General features: G+C 43.6%; 1 protein-coding gene and 1 long non-coding RNA gene across 3 annotated transcripts; one reads left to right on the forward strand and one right to left on the reverse strand.

Annotated features, from left to right (window-relative positions):
* Window positions 1-18,876, forward strand: COIL (coilin). Of its 2 annotated transcripts, XM_086686899.1 has the most exons (7): window positions 1-275; window positions 8,990-10,103; window positions 10,226-10,309; window positions 10,967-11,014; window positions 13,575-13,644; window positions 16,251-16,339; window positions 17,906-18,876. In XM_086686899.1, the coding sequence occupies exons 1-7, from the start codon at window positions 31-33 to the stop codon at window positions 17,993-17,995; spliced, it is 1,740 nt and encodes a 579-aa protein (XP_086543025.1). In that variant the 5' UTR covers window positions 1-30; the 3' UTR covers window positions 17,996-18,876. The 2 variants fall into 2 exon arrangements, with proteins under 2 accessions (XP_086543025.1, XP_086543026.1); XM_086686900.1 differs by lacking the exon at window positions 16,251-16,339.
* LOC147574244 (uncharacterized) lies at window positions 15,842-25,694 on the reverse strand. The gene is made up of 2 exons (XR_015244055.1): window positions 25,528-25,694; window positions 15,842-16,583 (listed from the first exon to the last, which is right to left on the reverse strand). It is a non-coding gene; the product is annotated as an uncharacterized LOC147574244 (long non-coding RNA).
* Window positions 25,695-25,699: the final 5 nt, after the last annotated feature.

The following is a 25,699-nucleotide window of genomic DNA, read 5'->3' on the forward strand; positions in this document are numbered from 1 at the left end:
TCTCTCGGTTTCCGTTGAGCAACGGGCAAGATGGCGGCCTCCGAGACGGTTAGGCTACGGCTTCAATTTGATTATCCGCCTCCAGCTACCCCTCACTGCACGGCCTTTTGGCTTCTCGTCGACTTGAACAGATGCCGAGTGGTCACGGATCTCATTAGTCTCATCCGCCAGCGCTTCGGCTTCAGTTCTGGGGCCATCCTGGGCCTCTACTTGGAGGGGGGGCTTTTGCCCCCAGCCGAGAGCGCGCGCCTGGTACGAGACAACGACTGCCTCAGGTGGGCGAGGCGCCGGGTTGGGGGTGGCGGGGTGGGCGGCAGGCCGGGGACGCGCCTGCGCACGCCCGGGGCGCCTCGGGCCTCTGGAGGCCGCGCGTGGGTGAGGGGTGTGGAGTGGGGGTGGGCGTGGGGTGGGGCTGTCAAGCTGCTCATTCGTGCACCGGAGGGATGCTGATTGGTCTAGGCCGGGATGGGGCTCAGGAATCTGCACTGGGAGGAGCATCCTTCCCGGAGTGCTCCGGGGGCAAGTGGTTAGTGGGACAAACCTGGGAAGACACTGGTCTGGTGCCCGGGCCGGGCGCGTGCTTCTTGCAACCTTGATTTAGCAAGCGCGTTCTTAGCCAGACACTGTGTTACATGCGCCCGATGCGGATGTGCGTGAGACCTGGCCTTCCCCTGGCGGCTGGCAAGGTCAGGTGCAGGGGGCCCAGGCAAATAGAACAGTCATGTTCTCTTCCAAGCGTGCAGTTTGTCCAGCCTTAGTAAGCTTCTGCCAGATCTCCTGAGACTTACGGTGTCATTCTTGCCTCACCTGGGTATTTTATGGTTCATTTAAGTAGGTGTTTGGGACCTTTTGGGTTGTGAATTGGAAAATAAACTAGTTTTAAATATGCTTTTGGAAATAAAAAAAAAAAAATGATACTTAGGGGGCGCCTGGGCGGCTTAGTCAGTTGAGTTCAGACTCTTGATTTTGGCTCAAGTCATGATCTTACAGTCGTGAGGTCCAGCTCTGAGTAGGGCTCTGGGCTGAGAGTGCAAAGTCTACTTGGGATTCTCTCTCTCCCTCTGTCTTTGCCCTTTCCTCTCTCTCTCTCTCTCTCTCTCTCTCCAATTAAACAAATAAATAACATTTAAAAATGACACAGAGGTGGGTATCGAGGAGCCATTGTGGTATGAATTGCCCATGTGTGGTTGATTTGTCTCAATAAAATGGTAAGACAGGATCATTTCAGTTTGGATTCTTATCTTAGACTAATTTATTCAGGGCTTCTTTTTAAAACTTCAGGTACGATGAAAAAGTTCTAGAGTTTTGAACCAGGCTGCTTCCTCTGCTTGCTCTTTGTTGAATATTCTTTCCTTAGAGCATGTCAGATTCATGAGATTTCTTCAGAACATCAGGGAATTCAGTTTGGAACAATTACTACATCTTTGTGTGTGTGTCTCTCTTAAAAATGGGAATGCTGTGATTTACTAATGTTTAGTCGTTTCTAAAGACAATTTGAAATAGTTAAAATTTCAAAAAGAGTTCTTTTTCCTTTTTATTCACTGAACTAGCTTTCCATTATTTGTGCAATTCAGGAACTGCTTAAATGTTACGGTTGTAAGGACTGTATCCCCTCCTGTGAAGTTTACTTTCTGACCTAATGAATTACTAACTTGCTGCTCACTAACTGCAGTGCATTATACCTCAAGTAATGAATCACCTGGGAATTACACTCTGTATAATGAAGTGAACAATGTCAAAAGCAAATGATGATGGCTTTTATAAGAAATAAACATAGCACAGTGGCAGGCCGAATTCCTCCTGAACACTTCAAATGCATAACTGTGTATGGTAAGAAATATCTCTGTAGCTGGCTTCAGTGGTTAATGGGGCAGACCTTAGGAAAAAAATTGAATTTGTAAAAATTTTTGTTTAAAATTTTTTTTTAATGTTTATTTATTCTTGAGACAGAGACAGAGCATGAACAGGGGAGGGGCAGAGAGAGAGAGGGAGACACGGAATCCGAAACAGGCTCCAGGCTCTGAGCTGTCAGCACAGAGCCCGATGCGGGTCTCGAACCCACGAACTGTGAGATCATGACCTGAGCCGAAGTCAGACGCCCAACCGACTGAGCCACCCAGGCGCCCCAATTTGTGAAAATTTCGTATGTTTTTGTGGTTTCCTGTTTTCCATCATTTCTGTCTTCCCCCAACAGATTCACCTTTCTCCAGAGCTGCAGAAGAAAGCCTAGTCTCTTTTTTTTAAAGGTTCCTAATATTGTTGGAGTAGACCAAGATAACTAGTGTCATGTTTTTGTATGTTACCTTCTTGTGTGATGCAGGCAGGCAGCCTGGATAATTACACCAGATTGTGTTGCTAAGCGCAGGAGACAGTGGAGAAGGGAGAGATCTTCGTGAAACACAAGGGGTCAGGGAATTTTGCAGCACCTTGAAGGACATGTAGGAAATGGAAATGTTGGGTAGCCCATTACTAGTGGAGGCAAAAGCTAGCTTGACTCGAAGAGATGCGTCTGGCCGCAGAAGGATTCTGGAGGGGTTGCCGGGAGTACTGAAAAGTCTAATGGGAAAAGGTGAGCCAGGTTGGTGGATATCCCATGAGGCTGGAGAGGTTTCTCCTCACTTGTATGCCACGGCCATTTCCTCACGGCCCATTCTCTTACGCGCCTGCAGTCTGACTTTTTCTGCTTTGACAGACGAAAAAACATTTATACTTTAAAATGGCTCAAGGTAAAGAATCCCTTATTTATCTTCTCATGTGCTCTTTCCGGTATTACCCCACTCTCTAGAAGTATCCTCAGTTAAGTTTGGGGTCTGTCTTCCTAGATTTTTTTCTCATACACACGCAAACATATACTTCTTAAATACACATGCCATTATAATATACATATTGTCCTGCACCTGACTTTTTTTTTTTTTTTTTTTTTTAGAGAGACAGAGCGAGTGCCATTGGGGGAGAGGGGCAGAGAGAGAGAGAGAGAGAGAGAGAGCTGGGGAAAGGCAGAGAGAGTGGGAGAGAGAGAATCCCGAGCAGGCTCCACATTGCCAGCATGGAGCCTGAGGGGCTCGAACTCATGAATCGTGAGATCATGACCTGAGCTGAAATCAAGAGTTGGATGCTTAACCGACTGAGCCACCCAGGCGCCCTAAGAGAGAGAGAATCTTAAGCAAGTTCTGTGCTGAGTGCAGATCTTGATGCAGGACTTGACCCCATGACCCTGGGATCATAACCTGAGCCAGAATTAAGAGTCTGACTCTCAATTGACTGAGCCACCCAGGCACCCCTGCACCTCACTTTTTTACCTGACATATCTTGGGTATCTTTCATTTTAGTGTATATAGTATGTGATGTACATCATTCTTTTTTTAAATTTACTTTATTTTTTTGTTTTAAAGAGAGAGTACATGAGCTGGGGAGAGGGGCAGAAGGGGAGAGAGAGAGAAAGAGAGAGAGAGAGAGAGAGAGAGAGAGAGAGAGAGGGAGAATCTTAAGCAGGTTCCATGCTCAGTGTGGAGCCTGACCCAGGGCTCAATCCCACAACCCTGGGATCATGACCTGAGCCAAAATCAAGAGTTGGATGCTGAACCCTATGAGCCACTCAGGTGCCCCTACATGCTTCTTTTTAAATGCCACATAGTAGGGGTGCCTGGGTGGCTCAGTCAGGTGAGCGTCCAATTTCAGATCAGGTCATGATCTCATGGTTCATGGGTTTGAGCCCCGGGTCGGGCTCTGTGCTGACAGCTCAGAGCCTGGAGCCGTCTTCAGATTCTGTGTCTCCTTCTCTTTCTGCCCCTCCCCTGTTCATGCTCTGTCTCTCAAAAATAAATAAATGTAAAAACAATGTTTCTTAAATGCCACATAGTATTCTTTTACATGCCATAAATTTATTTAACCAATTTCTTACTAATGGACATTTTAGGTTGTTATCTTAGTTCATTTGGGCTGTTATAATAAAAATACCATAATCTGGGTAGCTTATAAACAACAGAAATTGGCACCTGGGTGGCTCAGTCAGCTAAGTGTCCTACTTCAGCTCAGGTCATGATCCTGAGGTTTGTGAGTTTGAGCCCCGAGTAGGGCTCTGTGCTGACAGCTCAGAGCCTGAAGCCTGCTTCAGATTCTGTGTCTCCCTCTCTCTCTGCCCCTTCCCTGCTCACGCTCTGTCCCTGTCTCTCTCTCAAAAATAAATAAACATTAAAAATTTTAAAAAATAAATTAAAGGGGCGCCTGGGTGGCTCAGTTGGTTAAGTGTCCGACTTCAGCTCAGGTCGTGATCTTGCTGTCCGTGAGTTCGAGCCCCGCGTCGGGCTCTGTGCTGACAGCTCAGAGCCTGGAGCCTGTTTCAGATTCTGTGTCTCCCTCTCTCTCGGACCCTCCTCTGTTCATACTCTGTCTCCCTCTGTCTCAAAACTAAATAATAAATGTTAAAAAAAAATTAAAAATAAATTGAAAAATAAAGCAACGGAAATTAATTTCTTACAGTTCAGAGACTGGGGAGTCCAAGATCAAGGTGCCAGCAGATTTGGTGTCCAGTGAGGTTTCCTTTCCGGTTCATAGATGGCACCTTCTCACTGTGTCCTCATGTGGTGGACGGGACTAGGAAGTGTTGTAGGGTCTCTTGTGTACAAGCACTAATCTGATTCATGAGGGGTCCACGCTCATGGCCTAAGCAGCTTCCAAAGTCCCCACTTCCTAATTCCATCACATTGGTGGTTAGGATTTCAACATGGATTTTGTGGGGACACCAGCATTTCAACCATGGCAGTTTTTTTGTTTTGTTTTTGTTTCTTAAGATTTTATTTTTAAGTAATCTCTACGTGGGGCTCAAATTCACAACCCTGAGATCAAGAGTCACATGTTCTACCAACTGAGTCAGCCAGGCACTCCCCATGGTAGTTGTTTTCTGGTTTCCACTGGTAAACATTGCTGTAGTGAGCATTCTTGCATGTCTGTGTGTGCTTGGGCAGTGATTCAGCCGGATGCATTCCCAGAAGAGGTACTTGTTGGTCAAATTTTAAAATTTGGTAAGTACTGTCAAATTAGCCTCCAGAAAAGTTGCACAGGTTTGTCTTTATACCAACAATATAGGAGTTACTTTTTTTTTCAGTATGGTGTGAAAAGGAAGACAGCAACGTGATTAAGAATTCAAGGTCGGGAGTCAGAACCCTGGGTGTGCTTCTTGACTCATCAGTTGTGTTCCCTTGGTCCAGTAACTTTACCTCTCTGAAGGTGATAATGCCACAGCCAGACGGGAGGGAGACTGCAGGGAACAGAGGGGACCCAAAGAGAGTGCAGCTCTACCTTTTTACTCTCCTTGTTGAATTTCATCTCCGTTTGATGGGACAAATTCATTAAAGCCCACTAACTCCTGCCCTGGGAGGACTAACAACATTTATTGTATTAACAAAAATTAGAGTTAACATTTGGATAGTACTTGCTCTGAGTCTGGCACTGCCCTAACTATACATGATAGCTCATCTGAGTATTAAAATTATTACTATCCCCATTTTTACAAATGAGAAAGGTTGAGATACTATTTTAAAAATTTAAAGTGGCAGAACAAGGATTTGAATCCAATCGCTTGGGCCTTGGCCAAAAGTGGGTGGCCCGCAGTGGGTGTGGGGGTCAGGCTATGCAGTTGGACGTGCCTGTATTTCTGTGTGATCGAATCCTAGAAGTGAAGTTGCACATTTAGGGGCGCCTGGGTGGCTCAGTCGATTGAGCGTCCGACTTCGGCTTAGGTCATGATCTTGTCGTTTGTGAGTACGAGCACTACATCGGGCTCACTGCTATCAGCACAGAGCCAGTTTCAGATACTCTGTCTCCCTCTCTCTGCCCATCCCCCCCTCCCCCCCCCCCCCGCATAAATAAACATTAAAAGAAAGAAAATAAATTGCACATTTAGTATATGTGCTGCCGAAGCGAGCGCAATAAATTGCACATTTAAAGGAAGCACCTTGGGGCACGTGGCTGGCTCAGTCTAAAGAGCATGTGACTTTTGATCCCGGGGTCTGAGTTCAAGCCCCACAGGGGGTGTCGAGATTACTGAAATAAATAAATCTTAAAAAAAAAAGGAGCGCCTTGCATTTTGATAGTATCACCTGGCTTGCCCTACAGAGTTTGCATGAACACTGGAGAGTCTGTTTTAGAAATTTCTTGGAATTAAATCTCTTTCACTGCTAATTACATAGGTAATTCACTTCTCTTTGTACAAGGACAGCTATGTTTGTTGTCTGTGATCCAAGTAAAGAAATGAAGGACATTGCCAGGGAAAGTGCATACCCTGAAAGGAATTGGTTGGTAACTCGGCAGACCCAGGTGAACCATTTCTTACTCTCTGGATGGCATTTTGTTCCTCAACCTTATTATGTTCCCAAGAGAAATGATTCTCCTCAGGAATCACAGATAGTGAATAAGGCAGCAGCAGTCATAGGTCATACCTTCATATCAGAATCCACAGATTCACTGTCTTCAGAATGGGTAAGGTGATGCCAAGGGCTGCTTTTGTAAGCATGAGGGTCTTGCAGGCTCCTCTGAAAGGCAGCAGGTGCCGGGTTCCAGTGATTTAATAAACTGCAATGACTGAACAGAGTCTTGCAACCATTTTCAAAGTTTGATGGAAAATTCAGTCCTAATTGGTTGCCTTAGAATTGAAACTTGAATCATAGCATTGCTACATAGTAAAACAAATTAATCAAGAATGTCAAGGGACAATCCATTATTCTTACAAGTTCCCCAGTTGTTCTTAGAGTCACAGGATTTCCAGCTAGTTTTTGCCCATTTAAGAATCACTTCCTTGCTGCTAGATGCTAAAGTCCATCCTGGGAATAGAAGATGATGTGTTTTTATAATCTAAATCTCTGATCGTTCATACTTTTTTTTTTCTCTCTTTATCCTGATATCAGTAGCTTTGACTTTGCTTTGTATGTGTCTGTGTATCTGTGTATTCTGAAGAATAATTGAGGGTTTTTTCACCTGCCACATTGAGATAAATCCACCGGTATTACAGTCCCTTAAAAGAATTTAAAGAATGCTTATATATTCTTATTCACCAATTATACTTTATTTTCAAATATGATTATACATCTTTCACTGGTTACTAAAAAAAATTGATGAAATATATAGCTGGATATAAACATATTAAAAGTATATTACCTGTTTTTAGCAGACGATTTTGAGCACCCGCTATGAACTTGACACTGGGGACACTCTGGGCTCTCTGTCATTGGACTGCACATATTAGAGGTAGCTGTTGCCAGGCCACGGAGCAACAGAGCTCCTTTACTGTAATCATTTTGGATGAAATGTGTGTTAGGGTTCTTCAGAGAACCGGAAGCAATAGGAAATGATAAATATATAGAGATATGAATCTGTTATAAGGAATTGGCTCATGAGATTAGAGAGGCTGAGCGGTCCCAAGATTCACAATTGGCAAGCCAGAGACCTAAGAGAACCGATGATAAAGTTCCAGTCCAAGTCCAAAGGCCTGAGATCCAGGGGAGCCGATGGTGTAAGTTCCAGCTCTAGTGTGAGTCTGAAGGCGGGAGCAGGCTGAGGTCCCAGCTCAGACAGTTGGGCAGAGAGAGGGAATTCTGTTCAGACCTTCAATGGATTGGGTCAGACCCACTCACATTGGGGTGGGCCATCTGCTGGACTTAGTGTACCCATTCAAAAATTTTTTTCTTTAATGTTTTTTTATTTTTGAGACAGAGAGAGACAGAGCATGAGTGGGGGAGGGGCAGAGAGGCGGGACACACAGAATCCACAGCAGGCTCCAGACTCTGAGCCCAGAGCACAGAGCCCAACGAGGGGATTGAATCCATGAACTGTGAGATCACGACCTGAGCGGAAGGCAGGTGCTTAACTGACTGAGCCACCAAGGCATTAGTCTACCCATTCAAATACTAATCTCATCTAGAAATATCCTCACAGACAAACCCAGAATGATGTTTAACCAAATATCTGGGCTGTCATGACCCAGTCAAGGTGACACATAAAATTAATAATCACAGAATGTCATGGAATTTTGCGATGGCTGTCACTGTCCCAGAGAACATAAATTGTTAGAAGGTTTTCCTAAATTTCAACAAAATAAAAATGAAGTCTGATTTTAAGAAAAAGCAGCCCACATTTAAAAATAAAATTTTTTATTTTTAATACAATTTAAGTTGGTTAAACGTCCGACTCTTGATTTCGGCTCAGGTCATGATCCCACGGTTTGTGCCCTTACCCCACTCCACGCACGTGCATGCTTCTCTCTCTCAAAATAAATAAACATTTAAAAAATAAGGGGCGCCTGGGTGGCTCAGTTGGTTAAGCGGCCAACTTCGGCTCAGGTCATGATCTCGCGGTCCGTGAGTTCGAGCCTCGCGTCGGGCTCTGTGCTGACAGCTCAGAACCTGGAGCCTGTTTCGGATTCTGTGTCTCCCTCTCTCTGACCCTCCCCTGTTCATGCTCTGTCTCTCCCTGTCTTAAAAATAAAACGTTAAAAAAAAAATTAAAAAAATAAAAGTTAAAAAAAAGAAAAAGAAAATAAAAAGAAGAGTGGGTAGTCTGCAGTATTACCATTTGGGGTAGGCGGCATAATAGAGTGGAGAGATTGTGAACTTTGAAGTTAGACTGAGGTTTGAATCCCATCTCTGCTGCCTATTAGCTGTGGACTTTGGGTGGGTTACTTATCTGAATTGTAATTCTGTGATCTGTCTTAAAATGAAGCATACCTACTTCATGGTGGCATTTGATTAGAGAAAATGTCTAGAAAATGCTTGGGATGCAGTAGATATTCAATAAATAAAACTCGTCACTTCAAAGTTGACTCTAAGGATGCCATATAGACCATTTTGTCAAAAAGAGTCTTTTGTCCTGAAGTTATTTGACATTTTTTCATTGACTGATGACAGGTATAGTGTGCGGCCATCCTGGTATCTAACCGTGTCCCAGAGACATGCCTGTGAATGACTCACTGTAGCTTTCTCTCTTGTTGTTTTGCTAGAGTTAAATTAGAAGAGAGAGAAACTGCGGAGAATACTGTAACAGTCAAGAATGGTGACGATAGTCATTTATTACCCAGAAAAGCAAAGAAGAGGGCATTTAAGTTGGAGGAAGGTGAAGAAACCGAACTAGATTACAGAAATTCAAAGAAACATTGGAAGAGGCAAGAGAACAGTAGCAATGGGAAGACCTTGGATCTAGAACCTAAAGCTGCCACAGATCAGAGTATGAGGAAAAAGGGCAAGAGGAAAAACAAAGCCATGTGTGGTGTAGTGGATGGTGATGACAAAGAAACCAAAAGAAAGTCACCAAAGAGGAAGGAGAAATGCGAACTTAAAAGGCAGACCAAGAACTCCAGGTCTTCTAAAGCACAGACAGTGAAGGACTGGGCCATCTCGAACTGTGGTCCTCTGAAAGGCTCACCTGCTAGGAACAGCCTTGTCAAAGCCAAAAGGAAAGGCGGCGCGGGCGTCTGTCCAAAAGACAGCCCCATTTCCTCCTCAGAGTCCGAGTCTTCTCATGAGTCCACCAGTGATGGTGTCAGCAATGTCCTCTTGGAGGTCAGAAATTCCTCAGAGAAAACATCAACTGAGTTATCAAAGGAAGGGCCCTCGACAAAAAACACGACTGCAAACAAAGTGGCTGCCAAAACTGGCTTCACCTGTGCGGCCGTCAAGTGCAAGACGACCAGAGCATCATCTTCCAGTTCGGACTCCAGCTCGGAGTCGGACGACCAGTGCACGGTGTCGAAGAGCGCCCCGGAGCGCGCTGCGGGTTTCTTAAAGCCTGTAGGCCTCTTTGCAGGAAGAGGCTGTCCGGGCCCGGGGCCGTGTGCGCAGACCCCACACGCTGCCGGGTGGAAGCTCTCGGACGCAAACGGTGCCAGACAGGCTCCTCCCGGGCCCCCTCCCAACGTGACTCTCCCCACCAGTTTGGGAAGAGGCTGGGGGAGAGGAGAGGACCTTCTTTCTTGGAAGGGAGCTAGGGGTCGGGGTGTGCGGGGGAGAGGCCGGGGCCGAGGGCAAGCTGTTTCCTTTGTGTTAAATAGAAACCCTGAGTATCAGAAGCACCAGCAACTAAATGAAATGGTAACAAACTCCTCTACTATTATCCAGGCAAGTATTATTTATCGTGAGTGCGCTTCTTCCGCTAGGCCCGTGGGGTGTGTCTGCAGTTGATGTCACGGCTTCACTTTTGTCACCAGTAACAAAGTCACGTGACTCATGCTATCTTTCAGAATCCGGTAGAGACACACAAGGACTACAGTTTGTTACCGCTGTTAGCAGCTGCCCCACAAGTTGGAGAAAAGATTGCATTTAAGGTACATTTTAAAACAACAATTACCACCAAAAAGATTCTTCTCCCTCCAAATAAACTTACTCGTTGGCAGGTCAGGATTATATATGTGTATGTACTAGACCCTTTCCAGATCATATCTGTCCTGTGCCTAGCATGTAGTGGGTACCTACTTATGGTTTTCTGAATGAATAAAAATGGCTAAGCTTGGTGTGTGGAACCTAGCAAGCGCTCAGTTAAGAAAGGCTCTGCATGGGGCGCCTGGGTGGCGCAGTCGGTTAAGCATCCGACTTCAGCCAGGTCACGATCTCGCGGTCCGTGAGTTCGAGCCCCGCGTCAGGCTCTGGGCTGATGGCTCAGAGCCTGGAGCCTGTTTCCGATTCTGTGTCTCCCTCTCTCTCTGCCCCTCCCCCGTTCATGCTCTGTCTCTCTCTGTCCCAAAAATAAATAAACATTGAAAAAAAAAATTAAAAAAAAAAATAAAAGAAAGGCTCTGCATAGCACCAACCCCTCTCCACCCCAAACCGAAGAAACCTCTCCCACTGGAACTTCTGTCTCGCCGCAGGTCATGGCAGGGCTCCCAGAATGGTGGAGTGGGCACCCCGCCACTGCATGTTTTCTTGGGGGCAGGGGAGAGGAACTGCGGGGCTTGTGTATTTGTGGGCTCTTTCTTCTTTTTTAGCTTTTGGAGCTGACATCCGATTATTCTCCTGATGTCTCTGACTACAAGGTAAGGCTTTTTATTTAAAAATAACTAAGTGTCAGTATATTAAACAAGCTAAAGTTGTATTTAATACTGCTAATATGGATAATTTTGATTTTTTTTCAGTAAATAATGTAGAAAATGGGAGCATTATCAAAATGTAAACTTTTTAACAGTATCACTGTGGAGCCCCCAGTGTTATTTTCCTTACATCTGGGGAAGAATGTAGAATAATGACAAGTTTAATTCTTTTAAAGTCATTTTTTTTTTCTAACCAGCTTAGACAACCAGCTTAGCAAGCTTATTTGAATGCCACTCTCCCAGGATCCTAAACTTTGAAAGAAAATACTAAATAGCTTTCAGCCAGAAAATTTGATTACTTTCATCATAGGAATCTCTTTTATATAATTGTGAATTACTGCAGATTCTTATGGTCTAACATGGCCCCTTTTATATTATCTCTTCACCACAGGTAATTCACGAGTACTGTCCCTGTAATTTATTCACTTAACACGCGTATGGGACTTCACATTGGCATGAGCTTTATCACAATTCAGTAAAAGTTTGACCCCATCAGTGGGATTACAGAATTACATGTTCCCTTCCTTTTTTCATCCATTCAAAATTTTGTTGGAAACTTTGTTAAAGGGGTGCCTGGGTGGCTCAGTCGGTTGAGCACCTGACTTTGGCTCAGGTCATGATCTCACAGTTCATGAGTTTGAGCCCCGCGTCGGGCTCTGTGCTGACAGCTCAGAGCCTGGAGCCTGCTTCGCATTCTGTCTCCCTCTCCCTCTGCCCCTCTCCTGCTTGTGCTCTGTCTCTCTCTCAAAAATGAATACATTAAAAAAAAAAAAAAACACTTTGTTAAAATGCACATTTTTTAATTTTTATGTAATATACGGAATGTAAGTCCATTTAAAAAATGAGTTGATACCTTGGAAGACTTTTTTTAAACCTTGAAAGATTTTTAAAATCTTGGTAAGAACCTTTCCTCAAAAGTAGGCTGGAAGGTAGGTCAGTTCTGGGTAACTGGTATTTTATCACATTTTTCATCTTGACCCCTTTATATAGGTGACATATAATTTGTCATCTAAAGCAGGATACTTGTGCATGAAAAGGGTTAATATATATTAATATATTAATATTATATTAATAATTATCCTGGAAGGAAATGTAAATGGACTTGTCTTGGGCAAACCAGGATGTTTTATCACCTTACCATAGATAATTACTTTAATTCTGTGATGTACTACAAGATAGAAATATAGAATTGGTATGTTCTACAACCTCTACAAACTATGATTCTAGATGATACTGATTTTTTTATTTTTTATTTTTATTATTGGTTTTTTATTAAAAAAAATTTTTTTAATGTTTTTTATTTTATTTTTGAGAGACAGAGACAGAGCATGAGCGAGGGAGGGACAAGAGAGAGGGAGACACAGAATCCGAAGCAGGCTCCAGGCTCTGAGCTGTCAGCACAGAGCCCAATGCAGGGCTTGAACTCATGAACCGTGAGATCATGACCTGAGCTGAAGTCGGCGCTCAACCGACTGAGCCACCCAGGCGCCCCATTATTGGTTTTTTATTTCAGAGAGAAAGTGCATGAGTGGGGGAGAGGGACAGAATAAAAAGGGCCTTGGGGGAGAATCTTAAGCAGGCTCCACGCTCAGCACAGAGCCCAACACAGGGCTTGATCCCATGACCGTGGGATCACAACCTGAGCTGAAATCAAGAGTTGGATGCTCAACCAACTGAGCCACCCAGACACCCTGATTCTGATTATTTTTAATGCATATTAAATCTATGTTGGTCATCACAGTTCTTACCCTGGAAAGCTATTTTCTTACTTTCCCCGTATTTAGAACTTTCTGGAAATGATTTTCAAAACCATTTGGAAAGTGAAAATCAGTACCGTTTTTTTTTGCCTTGACCTCAAGTGCTGTTATCTAGCTTGATCACTAGCTTTATTCCTGAAGCTTGTCTTCAAAAGTTAAATCTGTCTTCAAAGGATGTAGTCTCCTCCACGCTCAACCCTGTCTCACGTGTACGTACCTACCTGTGGGATTTTAATTGATGAAGGTGGCTGAGTGATGCCACAGAAGTCAGTGCAATGAAAGAAGAATTTATTACTTACGTTTCCCGAGGGAGGGGGAATGCCACGCCATGCAGGACCCCGGAGGAAAGCACCAGGGTGTCATCCAGAGGCAGAGACAGGAGTGAAGAGAAAGCCCGGGCAGGGCCTTTATTGGGGTTTCCTTGGGATAGGCCAGGCGGGATGGGGGAAGCAGTTTAGGATTGGCTCGTTTGAATAATTAGCAGACTTTGGGCTATAGGGGCCGTGCCTAGTTGTGTGGTACCTGACCCTGGAATGATTTAGATTCAGGGGAAATATTGGCTTGGTGTGTGGGAGTTTTATTTCTCCTACATATTGATTTATTAAAGAAAAAAAGTTTTCATATTGAGATAAAATTTATGTAATGTAAAATTTACCATTTTAACCATTTTAAAGTGTATAATTCAGTGGTTTTAGTATATTCCAGTGTTTCACCTGCTGGTTTTTGACTTGGACTTTTATTTTTGAAAGGAAGGAAAAATACTAAGCCACAATCCAGACACCCAGCAAGTAGATATAGAAATTCTTTCATCCTTACCTGGTGAGTCTTGTAGAAAAGAATTCGAAAATTTAGTCTCTTTATATCTACATTGGTTTCTAAATAGCTTTTACACACAGGAGCTGCTCTCTTGCTTGGCCTCTGGGACTAACTGTCCACTATCCCTGTCCGCACAGAGCAGCCCAGGAGACCCGAGCTCCCCCTAGTGGAGGTGTGTGTCCACTATGGATTGTTGGATCTGTTTACAAAGCTGTTAGGCAAATTGTTCTTATTCCTGTAATTATGCAGTTTCATAAAAACTGCATAAACTAATGAACATTGATTGCAAAAAGAATTATTTCTGTGAAACCCAAGTTGAATGCCAACCCAGGAGTATAACTAAGAAATTTACTATTCAATCGTGTGGGTGGATCTTCTTTGAGATTGGGAGGAATCTGGTAAAAATCTAGGAAGATTCTGAACTCAGGCTGCCTTGCTAGTGTTTGCATTCTTGTATCCCTTTAGAAGAACTCAGAACTGGAAATTGTAGAAATTGCAGATATACATTAAGTATGTGGTTTATGAAAGAAAGAGAACTCTAGTCAGTGGGCTCCTAAGACCTTCTCAGGTCTATCTCCAAAGATTGGCAAATGAGCATACTTCAGTGTGTTAAGTCAAAATAGAATGTCTAAAGTATATGTGCGTGCACACTCTCACACATCGTTTTAAATGGCTCCCTGCTTTATCCCTGATTCATCTCACCCATTATTGGTTCTAAAATCTGAGAATAAGAGAGTTTTACTGTATGTGGCTTCACTTGGGTTGTGTTGTAGGGGTCCCTGGCCACAGATCAGGGGAGACCCTTTTTCTTTAGCAGACCCGAAGGCAATTAATTATATTCTCTTTGTGTTTAAATAATGTAGTGAGCAAAAGATTCAAAACTCCTGTACACAGTAATCAGTTAACATGGTTTTCCAACGAAGTCCCTTTATAATGTTAAGTAAATGATTAGATATAACTTAAATTGGTTTTCCAGCTTTCTTCTCATTAGGTTTTATTTGAGGAAATCTCTCTACCTAGGAATGGTGGGCAAAGAAATTTGTCCATGGTCAGATTCCACGACACAGCCTGATCACTGCTTGTCAGGTGATTGACAGTGATAACATCCAATTAGAACTTTTCTTCTTTGGGGCATCAAGAAGTGTCTTTTATCTGCTCACTGGTGGAAATACAGGTAGTCCTCGCTTTGCATGGTTCTGATATATAGGAACTTTAGTTACCATGGTTTGGTTAACACCAGTTCCCAAAGACGTTAGATATGTTACCTGTTAACTGACTAGTGGCACAAAGTTCTGCTAATTCTTCAGTCCACAGATCGCTACGTAAATAACAGATGCCCATCATGATCGGTGACCAGTCATGTCATGTCCTTCCAAGTCTCCTGGTGATAAGTCACCGTGCAGCTGTTACTCAGTTCCCATACACGCAGCATCGCATGAGGCTGTGCTGTCTCCTTGTACAGTCTCAGTGATAGACCCACAGGGCATCTTACAAAAATGGAGAATGGAGGTAGGGAATTGGTCGACAGAGATGAAAGTACAACAAAGAAACAAAAAGTGATAGTTCTGGAGGTGACACCCAAGTGAAGTTTAAACTTGTGGAGTTAGAAGAAACCGCTAACCGTGGGGATGTTGGAACTGCAGTTTATGTGAGCTTGACATAAAGGAAGAAGGTAGTGGTGATGACAGGGATAAAGAGGTCCCGGAGGTGGCATCAGCAAAAACATCACACAATTGCAAAACAGAAACAAAGAAGCTCCAAGAGTTATTTCACGATGATGTCAAGATCTGAAAGGAAAAAATACTGAAAGCTGATCCACGCTTAGAAAGGTGTCTGCAAGTTCCGTAAAGTGTAAAGATTCTCTGTGTTGTTGTTATGCGACAGGAAGGCAAGCACTGTTCAAGCCACCCTTGATAAGTTTCCTTTTCCTTTTTCTTTTCTTTCGCCTGATAAGTTTCTTACAAAGAAATAGAACACTAGTTCTTGGTCTTTTTGATGTCTCAGATTACAGTGTACTACATAAATGCTAGTTTTACTATTTTTCATCTCTCTGTACAGTAATTTTAATGTTCTGATAGTTTTTAAAGGTCATGAGACAATCATAATTTTTCCATTTATTATTCAGATAGTTTTGCATGATGTCAGCCTGGATGGTCATTTTTATGGTCCCACACTACCATGCAACGCGAGGATTGCTGTATTACCAAGTAGTAAGCACGTTTAATTTCTGAGGACGGAGCAAAATACACAAATTTTGCAGAATTCATATCACGTTAACCTGCTGAAACAGGTCCTGTATCTGTTGGGTTACCTAATGGTCACATGTTCTTTTCTGGGAGTACTAATAACAGTGTATGGAGCTCATTTCTTTTTGATGAAGGAAAGATGGTCTCTGGCAAATGGCCCAGGGGCTCCCGTCTGCTGTTACAGGGTGTTTCCGAGGGTCTCCTGTCACTGAACACTCCATGCTTTCATGTGCGTACCCAGCCTCCACATCAATGGACAATTTGTTTGTGGTTGTTTTTCTAATGATATAAATTCCCTGTAGAGGAACATTTTCACTACTGGGAAATGACTTACTGTCTCTCCTTCCTACCGTCTGGTTTCAGCCATGAAAGAACCTGGGAAATTTGATTTGGTTTATCACAACGAAAATGGAACTGAAGTAGTGGAGTACGCTGTGACGCAGGAGAAGAGGGTAGGCGCGCTTCTCTTCTTGGGATTGCTCGGTCGTCCATTCTCTCTCGACTGGTTGCTGGTAGTCTGGAAGATGACATCGCAGCTTCCGGTTTCTGGTGGTCTGGAAGGTGACATTGCAGCCGCCTGAACTGCCTGTATTAAAGTCGTAAAAGATCTAGGCCCTGGGATCTCTGGTCTGCCTACAGGGTGGCTAGTTCAGTGCCAAGTGCCAAGTTAGGGTACCGTCTCGGATCTCAAAGAGCCTACACGACAAGATTCACGAATAACAAAGTCTTATTTAAGATTATAGAGTTGTATAAAATCTTAATTGCATAAGGGTTTCAGTAGAAAAGAACAGTGTATTTAAAAACTTTTATTGATATATACATTGAGAAAATTATACATATGTATACAGCTTGAACGATTATCACAGATGAACATACCTGTGTCACCAGCACCTAGATAAAAGAAATGGGATAGTAACAGCCTCCCCTGGAAATCTCCATCGTGTCTCTTTGCAGTCATTACTACCTCCCAAATATTACTGTGATTCTGACTGATGTCAGCTTAGATGTTTTGAAAAATGACATGAAAATGATGATTCTGTCTTTTGACTTCCATTTAAATCCTTAAATTGCCCTTTTAAGAAGTCTATGGTTTAGCTTTTAGGCAGCCAGACTTCCAGAGTTGCTGGCAATGCTGGCTCATGAGGCTATGCTAGCATTAAACTAACTAGAATTTATATTTAAGAAAATGCTTCCTCTTAAGGTGTTTATATTTGAAAGGTTATGGATATTATTCTGTAGCTTTCAGTATTGCAGACTCACATTTTACCTGAAATGTAAACTTGTAGAAACCCTAACCAGACTGTGTTTTGCTTTGTCTTTAGGATAGATGACACTCTTAGGGATTTATTCCCAAAACACATTTTTAGGGTCTGTGGTAGGATCAGCAGATTTGGCCACATCTCCTGTACTTCTTTATTGGCAACGTATGCCTCTGCGCTTTTTTGTTGAAATGTATTCTTGGAAACTACATTGGAAAATTAAACCTTGGAAGTTTCCCCTCTCTAGGCCTATTAAACCGGGGCCTGAAGCAGAGCCTGTAATTACCTCTCCTTGACACTAGATGGCCCTCGTGATTCGTCCACACGGGCCGAGTGTTCACATTGGCTGCTCTTGGTGAGATGCGAAGCAGCTCCTGGTTTTAGGCAGCACAGGAGAGCGACTGTAGAGCTGCGCAGAGGAACATCAGCAGTCCTGGGAAGAGTGCATGGGCTGCCTAGCCACAGGGTCTTGTTGGGCAAACCTCCCTGACCCCTTTGTAACCACCGCCCTGCGCCCCACCCCACCCCCTGCTCCAAATGAAAGAAGGGTAAAATGTGTTTAATGTAAAGTGTAGTTGCCTTCTAGGTAAACAAGTTCTTCTGCCCTAATTGAACTCAGCTTACTGGGACTCACATCATTCCAGGTCTTCAACCATTCTGCACAAATGGAAATATACTTGACTGAAGTTTTTAATCGACTAAAATCTAGATGACCTCAAAATGAAGCCTCTAAACCAAATGTTTTGTGTCTTTCCTCAGATCACTGTTTTTTGGAGAGAGTTGATTGATCCAAGACTGATCGTTGAACCTCCGAGTACCATACCAAGTACAGAGCCTGCTCGAGGATGACCTCTCCACCTCCTAGTCTACAAATGTCTTGTTTGTGAAAGGGACTATAACCTGAATTGTTTTTTTTTTTTTTTTAAAGATTTGAAAGTTGTATGCGTTTTTTGTTCACTTTACTGCATAGGAAAAAAATCTACCTCATCATTTAAAATAACATGGGTGTTGCTTTTGTAGACCTTTTTTCTCCTTCTTCCAGGCTTAATTTCAGTAACAAAATTTAAAACATGACATTCCCTCCAGGCATTGTTATATATCAGCGTATATGGTTTCTTCTCTTTTTTTTAATTTATTTTTTGACCATCAAGTAGCCATCGTCAGTAGGAGTTTATAACACCAAGTACAAGAAAATGCTGCATATCTTGTTTCAGTAACATTGTATTAAGTAACATTTTAAGACATGAAAGCATGTTACTTGACCGAATTTTTTAATATTCAAGTTGTTCCATTAAATGTGGAGCATCTTATACCTTTCAAGTATTTTATACTTGTAACTGCCAAGAATTAAAAAGTAGGTGGGTTTGTTGCAGGCAATGAGTTAAGGAATCCTTTCACATTTTCTCAACTTTAAAATTAAGGATTTTCAGAACCTTGTGTAGAACAGTGAAAATAAGATCTCGTGTATTTGCCTGGGGACAAACGGGTGGTCCACCTGGGTGAGAGGATTTCCTAGGAGTTCGGCCCAGGGAATGTGTTATCTTTCTACAAGATCTCAAGCACCTGGCTGAGTGTGAAGTGAGGACTGAACAGAAACTTCCTTTTCTGTTATTATTCAAAACAGAGCTAAAATGGCTAAATATATACTGTGAAAATTGCTTTCTTTTAACAAAACATCGGGTTCCTCCTTCAGCTTCGCAAATTTCTAAATAAAATCATATTGAACTAAACTTCCATGAGTTGAGTATTGCTGTCTTGTTTCACAATGAGGCGAGAGATACCAACAAAATTCATCAGATCTAGGAGCTGTTGGGCCAGTGATGCTGTCCAGTTTTAACCTGGATAACATTTATGTGTATCAAATGTGTATTTATTGATTTGCAATGAAAAGTATTACTCCAGAAAGAGTGAGATCAACATGGATGGTGGATCTTGGCACTGGGAAAGTTCTTGTGTGGCACACTTTTTTTTTTTTTTTTTAATGTTTATTTTTGAGAGAGTAAGCAGGAGAGGGGCAGAGAGAGAAGGAGACACAGAATCCGAAGCAGGCTTCAGGCTCCGAGCTGTCAGCACAGAGCCCGAAGTAGGGCTCAGAATTATTAACTCTGAGATCATGATCTGAGCTGAAGTCGGGTGCTTAACCGACTGAACCACCCAGGCGTCCCTTGCATAGCACACTTTCTTTCTAGGGTTTGGAAAACAAATTAAGTTAACTAGTAAGTACCAACAGGTGTATGGATAAATGCTCAACATCATTCATCATCACAGAAATGCAAATCAAAACTACAATGAAACACCACCTTACACCTGTTAGAATGGATATTCTCAAAAATACAAGAAATAACAAATGTTGGTGAGGATGTGGAGAAAAGGGAATCCACTGTTGGTGGGAATATAAATTGGTACAGCCACTATGGGGAACAGTATGCACCCCTGTATTCATTGCAGCATTGTTTACAATAGTCAAGATACGGAAACAAGTGTCCACCAATGAATGAATGGATAAAGAAAATGTATATGTACATGCACTTCTTCTTCAGCCATAAAAAGGAATGAAATCTTGCCATTTCAGACAACATGGATGGACCTTGAGGGCACTATGATAAGTGAAATAAGTCAGAAAGAGATACTGTGTGATCTCATTTATATGTGGAATCTAAGCAACCCCCCACTCAAAACGAACTCATATGGAGGACAGATTGGTGGTTGCCAGTGATGGGGGGGCAGGTGAGGGGTGGGCAAAATGGGCAAAGACAGAGGTAAAAAGTATAAGCTTCCATTACAAGTCATGGGGATGTAATATACAGCATGGTGACTATAGTTAATAATACTATATTACATACTTGGAAGTTCTAGGAGAGCAGATCTTTTTTTTTTTTAATTTCTTTTTTTAATGTTTATTTTTGAGACAGAGGGACAGCATAAATGGGGGAGGGGCAGAGAGAGAGGGAGACACAGAATCCGAAGCAGGCTTCAGGTTCTGAGCTGTCAGCACAGAGCCTGATGTGGGGCTCGAACCCTCGGACCGTGAGATCACGACCTGAGCTGAAGTCAGATGCTCAACTGACTGAGCCACCCAGGCGCCCCTCTAGGAGGGCAGATCTTAAAAGTTCTCATCACATAAAGTTTTTTGAAACTATGCATGGTGATAGATGTTAACTGGATTTATTGTGGTTATCATTTTGCAGGGAGTGTATACAAATACCACGTCATTATGTTGTACACTTGAAACTCATGTTGTATGTCAATTACACCTCAGTTTAAAAAGATAATTAATAAACATTGACTAGACCAAAGAGAAGTGTTGACCTCAGGGAGTGTTTTCTTCAGTTTATAATCAGTTTATGACTCCCCCTTTCCCTCTGGAGTACTGTTTTTTGAACTGTGACTAGCAGCCTACTAGAAGGGTCATGATGTCGAACTAGGAGGGCGTGACCTTTCCGAAAGATGCAGTACAATAGAAAAATACTGTACCACATCCAGTAAATTTCAGTTTTCTTTATAAAACATAATCTACACATAGCCACGTGAAATGTGGCTGTATTTCTTCTTACTTGAAATCAGATAATTGTCTGATGTGGGAACTCTAAACTATACAGTTTATTCCAGGAGTGAGAGACAAGAGGGGAGATGAGAAAAGGTTCTGGGCAAAGTAGCTGCCAGGGACTAAGTCTTTGCCTCACTTTGCCTGGGCTGGTGGTCCCATTCTAGATGAGGAAATAGGTACTCAGATGCCAGCTATGAATACTATAGGATTAGCCTATGGATTTGAAGAAGCGATGCATCTAATTTCTCCCAACGTAATATTCAGTAACTTGCCAAAGATCACCCATCTAGAGGAGAGAGAGTCTAATTTCAGAGCAGTATTTTTTCCCAAGATGTTCTGGTGGCTATCCCTAAAGCTGCTGTGTCTGGCCTGACAGTAAACAGTGGGGCACCTGCCACATGTTTCCCCCACTGCCACCTGTATCGTTGGGACTGGGAACGTTCTGGCTAATGACTTTCCTGCCCTCACGACTCAGTTTTCTCTATCTTCAGGCTGTCTACTCACCATTAAGTTCTTTTTTTTTTTTTAATTGAATGTCTATATTAATTTTGAAAAACGTTTTAAAGTTTATTTTTGAGAGAGAGAGAGAGAGAGAGAGAGCACAAGTGAGGGAGGGGCAGGGAGAGAGGTAGAGCGAGAATCCCAAGCAGGCTCTGCACTGTCAGCACAGAGCCCGACTCAGGGCTCGATCCCACAAACTGTGGGATCATGACCTGAGCTGAAAGTCTGAAGCTTAACCGACTCTGTCACCCACGTGCCCCTAGACAAAAACTTTCAGTTATTTTAAATATGTTCAAAAAACATTAGGAAAACATGTCTAAGGAGATAAAGTGTGAGAATGGTGTCTCTCTCAATGGAGAAAATCAGTAAGGAGGGAGGAAAAAAATTTTTGTTTTAAAGAACCAAATGGAAATTCTGGAGTTGAAAAGTACAAAAACTGAAATGAAAGATTCACTATGGAGTTCAATAGCAGATTTGAGCAGGCAGAAGAAAGAATTTGTGAATCTGGATATATAGATCAATTGAGATAGATGATCCAGTCTGTGGAGCAGAAAGGGAAAAGAGCAAAGGAAAATGAACAGAGCCTCAGAGACCTGTAGGACATCAACAAGCAGACCAACACACACATGATGGGAGTTCCCTAAGGAGAGGGGAGAGGAGGAGGGCAGAAAGAATATCTGAAGAAATAGCAAAGGAATAAACAAGTACACCAGAAGATAGCATAAAGGAAGGCAGTTATGGAGAAATAGAAGAACCAAGATGATAGAAGACCTTAAAATAAACAGCAAATGGCAGACGTAAATCTTATCAGTAATTTAATGGAAATGAATAAAATGCTCCAATTAAAAGGCGAAGGTTGGTTGGATGCATAAACAAAATGATGCTGTCTACAAAAGCCATGCTTTAAAGACACAAATAGGTTGAAAGGACAAAGATGGAGAAAGAGGTACCACGCAGACAGTAACCCGTAAGACAGACCACATTCAGGAAATAAAACAAGTCTCAATAAATTTTAAAACACTGAAAGGGGCGCCTGGGGGGCTCAGTCGGTTAAGCGTCGGACTTTGGATCAGGTCATGATCTTGCAGTTTGTGAGTTCGAGCCCAGCGTCAGGCTCTGTGCTGACAGCTCAGAGCCGGGAGCCTGCTTCGGATTCTGTGTCTCTCTTTCTCTCTACCCCTTGTCTGCTTATACACACACACACACTCTCTCTCTCTCTCTCAAAAATAAACATTAAAAGAACCCCACTGATATAATACAAAGCATATTCTCCAACCACAATGGGATGAATTTAGCACGATAGTGATGTAGGCAGGCCTGGTCTGAGGACCCACAGTGGGTCCTCAATGGACCAGCCAGGAGGGTCCTTGGCTTCAGGACGGATAGAAATGAAAGGTGAACCAGGAGTGATGAAGTTTTGGGGTGATGGTGGCGTGGTCCGGAGCCGACGGCCAAGAAAGAATTCTTGAAGATGTCTTTGGTGCAAAAAAGGTGATTTTATTAAAACATGTGGACAGGACCTTTGGGTGGGAGCTGTACTGGGGTCGTAATGGGTAACTTATTATATACATTCAGGTTGGGAGGGGATTAGGGATAGATTAAGTCTCTAAGGTATTTTTCCAGGACCTTGAGGGGCTAGCTGTGTTAGGAAAACACTAATTATTACCGTTTAGTAAAACCTCAGTCATGAGACCCTTCAGATGCATATCAGGGGGCCATAGCTTGGAGTACGATCTTGGGGGAGTTGAGATAAAGGCAGTTTCCAAAGGAATTTTTATGTTAAAGTAGACTTACAGGATCCTCGAGGCTGGGATAATGTTAAGGTTCTCTTTTGCCCCTAGCAAAGTGTCATCATTGAGGCAGCTGAGCTCCTAGAGGGAGGTCACTCTGCTGGTTTCAAGGACTTGTCAATGGGCTGTGGGCACTAAGGGAATTTAATCTTTCATTTGTCTTAGTTTCCCACATCACCATGGTAAGCATTTAAACCCCCTTCCTTTGTTCTTGGGTGGCCAGGAGTGTCGAAGGAATACCGCACATATTCCACCCGGGGAAGGGGTGCTGTTAGCCTGTACTTTGTCCCCAGTTTGCCCCATGCTCCTACGTCAAGGAGGAAGTGAACTGTGTTTACTGAGTAGTGTGACAGAGTATAGCAGACAGAGTGTCTAGGAGACTTGGAAAAGGAAAAGTGAGTCTCCCTGTTGCTTGGGGTTAGGGGCTTATACTGGAAAGGGGTTCAGGGTACATATCGCTTCGGGAATCCAGGGGAGGGTCCCCTCAAAGGGAGTGTCAGGCGAACGCTAGGTGTTACTCCACAAATCACTGAAGGGCAGGGGTACTGATGCCAGTGTCCACCCAGGTTTCTTCGAAGCTAATGTCCTGGAACATGTCTGAGAGCTGGTTCTTCTTAGATGGTGTCATGTGTCTTGGGGGCCTGGGGCGAGACTCAGAGAATGATTAACTTCCTCGCTTCCCCCTTGGAGTGGGAACGTGGTTACCCAGACGCAAGGTGGGATACGGAGCATGCGTAAGTGGAGCCTTTCTAAAATGGAGTCCCTTCCGCTTCCCTGTCTCAGGAGGTCGTAGTAAATATCTTGTGCGTGGAATTTGGTAAACATAAACTATGTTCCACCTAGTCGTCTTCACTGTCTAACCAGCCCTTCGAAACTTCTTGGCCTGGAAAGAAACTTCTACAGACATTCTGGCTGAGTCACCAGGCCACCTCACCCACAAGAGCTAAGTCATGGAGGATTTCATAGAATTTATTTCCTGGAAACGGCTCCATCCCTCCCCTTGGGAGGCAACATTTTCTGGTAGGAAATGTTTGGTTTCTAGAATGAGATAGGCTGCACGACAGTATCTGTCGTCTTAAGGAAGCTATTTAGTTTCTCCAAGCCTTAGTTTTCTCATCTGTAACAGGAGATAATAATACCTTCCTTAAAGATTTAGTGGGAGGATTAAATGAGATACTATGTGTAAATCTGATTTCCTGACCCCTCCCTGCCTTCTGCCTTCCTCCTCCCCATGCAAACAACAATGCAATAGGAGAGAGAATAAATGGGGTTAAGAGTCTCGGAGGAATAGAAATAGGAAAACCAGGAATTAGAATTTTAAGCAAAGCAATCCTGAGCTAGAATCCCAGTCCTGTTTTGTATTAAATATGTGACCCTATTCTGGCCCCAACTTGGGCGGAGAAATTATTAAAAAAAAAAAAAAAAAAAAAAAGGAGGGTAGGAACGCCTGTCTGGCTCAGTCCCTGGAGCCTGCTCTCTTGATCTCAGAGTCCTGAGTTTGAGCCTCATGTTGGGCGGAGAGATTACTTAAAAATAAAATAAATAAAAAGTGACCCTCGGGGCTCCTGGGTGGCTCAGTCGGTTAAGCGTCGGACTTCGGCTCAGGTCATGATCTCACGGTCCGTGGGTTCGAGCCCCACGTCGGGCTCTGTGCTGACAGCTCAGAGCCTGGTGCCTGTTTCGGATTCTGTGTCTCCCTCTCTCTCTGCCCCTCCCCTGCTCATGCTCTGTTTCTCTCTCTCTCAAAAATAAATAAAACATTAAAAAAAATTAAAAAAAAAGTGACCCTCACCTATAAAATGGATGTAATAAGATCTGTCTTCTAGTGTTTACGAGGATTAAAGGACATACCATATGTGACTTGTCTCGCAGAGAGTAGATGTCCCATAAATAGTAGCTTTTACTTTTAGCAGTAGTTTAAGACATTTACCTTTTCCTTATTTTTGCTGCTTGCCCCGTCGCCAGTGCAAACTCCAACTAACTCCTCCCAAGGCACTGCCTTGCTTTTTTGCCCCCCCTCCCCTCTCTTGAATATTTCTCCTCTCTCCTCCTGTACACCCGCTTTTCCTGCACCCAGGCCAGGGGCCGGGAACAGAGCCGAATAAAAGGAAATAAATCTAAATACACAATCTGGTGAAAAACGTTTGTTTCAAAATTGTGTGTGTCTGTGTATGACAGAGAGAGAGAGAGAGAGAGAGAGAGAAAACCTTTGTTACAACTGGGATGTCTGCAAATCCCACTAAAGTAGAACTGGAAATTAAAAAAAAAAAAGCATATTCTACAGGTGGTATGGAAAGAAATCGCCAGCTTTAAGTCTGAGTGTATGCCCATGGGCTCTGGCCTTCAGGGGCTCTGGGTCCCTGTGCCAGGGCCCGACGGGGCCGGGGAGGAGGAGGGAGGAAGGGTTTAAAAGCGGGCGGGGAGGCGCGGCTTCACGGTTGGCGGCGCGGACCGGACGTCTCGGGTCTGGGTGAGTTCCCCTCAGAAAGGCACGAGCGGCGGGCGCGCCGGGGCAGCAGCGCGACCCGGGCCGGGGTTCTCACCTGACGCGCAGGTTTCCTCCTCGGCGGGCCGTTGGGGGCAACCTGAGACCCCGAGTCCGGCGCCGGCGCGCACCTAAGGGAGCCTCTGGAGCTCCGCGCGCGGCGGACTTCCACCGCGCGCCGCGACCCCTGGCGCCCCCGCCCCGGAGCGCGGCCCGCCCCGCCCCTGCCC

Source organism: Puma concolor, chromosome E1 (assembly GCF_028749965.1).
Source record: "Puma concolor isolate L17-30 chromosome E1, mPumCon1.1.hap2, whole genome shotgun sequence".
Lineage (NCBI taxonomy): Eukaryota > Metazoa > Chordata > Mammalia > Carnivora > Felidae > Puma > Puma concolor.

Coding starts and splice junctions, on each gene's coding strand:
- COIL (XM_086686899.1), top strand. CDS start 31: ATGGCGGCCTCCGAGACGGTTAGGCTACGGCTTCAATTTGATTATCCG. Junction 276..8,989: donor CGAGACAACGACTGCCTCAG/GTGGGCGAGGCG, acceptor TTGTTTTGCTAG/AGTTAAATTAGAAGAGAGAG. Junction 13,645..16,250: donor AATTCTTTCATCCTTACCTG/GTGAGTCTTGTA, acceptor GTCTGGTTTCAG/CCATGAAAGAACCTGGGAAA.